This window comes from Aphanomyces astaci, assembly GCF_000520075.1.
Source record: "Aphanomyces astaci strain APO3 unplaced genomic scaffold supercont1.91, whole genome shotgun sequence".
Taxonomy (NCBI): Eukaryota; Oomycota; class Saprolegniomycetes; order Saprolegniales; family Verrucalvaceae; genus Aphanomyces; species Aphanomyces astaci.
The window spans coordinates 96,324-98,705 of record NW_009798354.1 but is presented as its reverse complement, the minus strand read 5'-3'; the positions used below and the strand labels follow the sequence as shown (position 1 = coordinate 98,705).

The 2,382-nt window shown below is 45.9% G+C and overlaps 1 protein-coding gene across 1 annotated transcript in view; it reads left to right on the top strand.

The window, feature by feature from the left end:
- Window positions 1-264, top strand: part of H257_16724 (hypothetical protein) — a gene marked incomplete at both ends in the record, with an annotated part of 4,952 nt that extends 4,688 nt beyond the window's left edge. The window contains one exon of the mRNA XM_009845255.1: window positions 35-264. Within this exon, the coding sequence (XP_009843557.1) occupies window positions 35-264 (230 nt within the window). The remainder of the gene's footprint in view (window positions 1-34) is intronic.
- Window positions 265-2,382: the final 2,118 nt, after the last annotated feature.

Here is a 2,382-nt window from a genome sequence, read left to right as displayed (position 1 = left end):
GTTGGGGCCAAGATATACCTATCTGGTGCCAAAGCTGCCATCGTCGAGGCGTCTTGCAGTCAACAAGTGGACGTGGATTACCTTGGAAATGACATTGCCAGTTCCCAGCGGGCATCCAGTGACAGTTGTTGCGAGGATTGCAAGGGAACGAGTGGCTGCCTAGCGTACTCGTGGACCGACTACAACGGCGGCACGTGCTGGCTCAAGTCTGCTACGGGCTCGCCGATTCCCCGAGTAGGAGTGGTCTCAGGCGTACTCTTCTAAGCTTGCGTTCGATTGCGATTTTGCCCAAATATGGATAATTATTCCATGCATGTGATAAATCTCAAACACTTCTGTTGCACGGCGAACAATCACATAGGATCTTACAGACTGTACTGTGGACGACGCTGTGATCAGGATATTACTGCTCGTACTGTATTAGCCTGCTTTAAGGTCGAAAATGATCGAACTGGATGAGCTCCTCAAGGCTGCAACATCACAGATGTATAATGATTGTCAAATCCAGTTGGAAGCTAGATTCGCTAGCAGAATTGGCTGAAAACCACAATACTAGTCATCACGCGGCGGCAGGTTCCCCCTTGTCGCCTTTTGACTACAGTGTAGGTAGCTGTATTTCAGGCGAAATGCTAGTTCGTACTTGACTGGGTGGGGTGGACAGCCATATTAGGTTTCCGTAACGTTGCGTTTTACAAGTGAGGTATTGGTATACGATACATATCTGCACAGGCCAGTGCGATTTGTTCGACTGGAAACACTCGAAAAGGCAAAATAATGCTGGTTAAAAGCACTTGGCTGTTGGTATACGACGTGAACGCTCAGGCTCCTAGTATACTATATATGTAGTAGTACTATACCCGATCAATTCGTAGCCATCGTTAATACAGAACGACTGCACTCCTGAACCCCTAAACGTGGGGATAAATATGGCACACATACTACGTTTTGATGAGGGCTTTTTGATTTGTTGTTTGAATTCCCCTTGTGAACCGATCCGCACGACGTACTCTTCATCGTCGGCTCGTACAACTTGTACAGATACACTTGAATCAACCCAAGGCGAGACCCAAGAGGTTCCCAATCCATTCCGCTGGTTTGGCTAGCATTCGACGCTGTCATACCCAGTAGCAACTTGAACCGACTTGGCTTTGAAATTTACCGGTAGTGGGAGGTTTATGTTGCTTTAGTCCGTTGAAACGACAACGCGAATGTCATTGTTGTGACTCACAATTGGCATTTTGTTGGGACATTTGAGAATCGTGAAGCAGTTTCACAATCCGTAACGGCCTTTTGATTTACGTTTCTGGATTCATTTATTCGAAATGATATAAATGGTTGAGTAATCGAATCAGTACGGATAATATCCTTGGATCAATACGGATAATAAATTGATATGAAGTGGTGCTGCACCCTTCCCCATGTCCAGCATAAGTGAACCAATGTGCTGTACTTTGAGCTCGAAGTCGCCACGGGGTACTTTACAGTTAGGTCGCCGAGGGAAAAATTCCCCGTCCGATTGGACGCCACAGTACAGTGCCTGCCTCAATAGTATCAAGACGACATACAACTACAATGTAAGAGCCCCGAGCCTCCACAACCCCGAAACCCCGCAATTCTTGCTTTAGCCAGAGTAATGCGGTCCAGTGTGTTAACGTCCATTTTGTTGTTTACTAGTATTTTGAATTCGCTATAAACTTGCAAAATTCGCGTGGTTTGTCTAGTCAAAATTGAATCACGCTGGAGTTCTGATTGGTTGAATATACTTGTCCTTTCTGTAAGAGCCAATCAAGTCCACTCATAAATGGATTAGCCAATAGCGTCGATTCGTGATTCGATTCGGCGGCGAGATTCGATTCGACAGGGTCTGGAAATTCGTATCGAATCCACAATATTGTCCTTTTCCCCAAAATTTGGACTTTTGTGCTGATTCGCTAAATCTATTGATCGATACATACTCTTTATGACATGGAAGGACAGTTATCCGGAATCCGGTTAAAATTTGTTATACGGATTTAACCGGTTGATGTTGTCCTGATCATGCAGCCCCCCCCACACACAAGGGCTGCTGACAAAAGTTTTAGGCACCCCAAAGGCTCTTACGCTGGTCTATCATTGAACGGCATCGCACGTGTAGGGCTTTGCGCCACAAAAACCTGCGGTCGGTTTTGGAGGTCTGCCTTTAATGTGACGCATTCGACATTGAGGCAATGTGAACAATGGATGTCGGATGTATTTGAATTTTGAGCTGTACCGCATGCACTTTTTCGGCAAGGACATGGTGTGACGCATTGCGACTGGCAGTTGTCACTTGGTAGGCAGATTCCGTTGAAGTCATTATGGAAAGTCACTGTATTGCAAGGACGTCCCTGGAAATGAGACTAA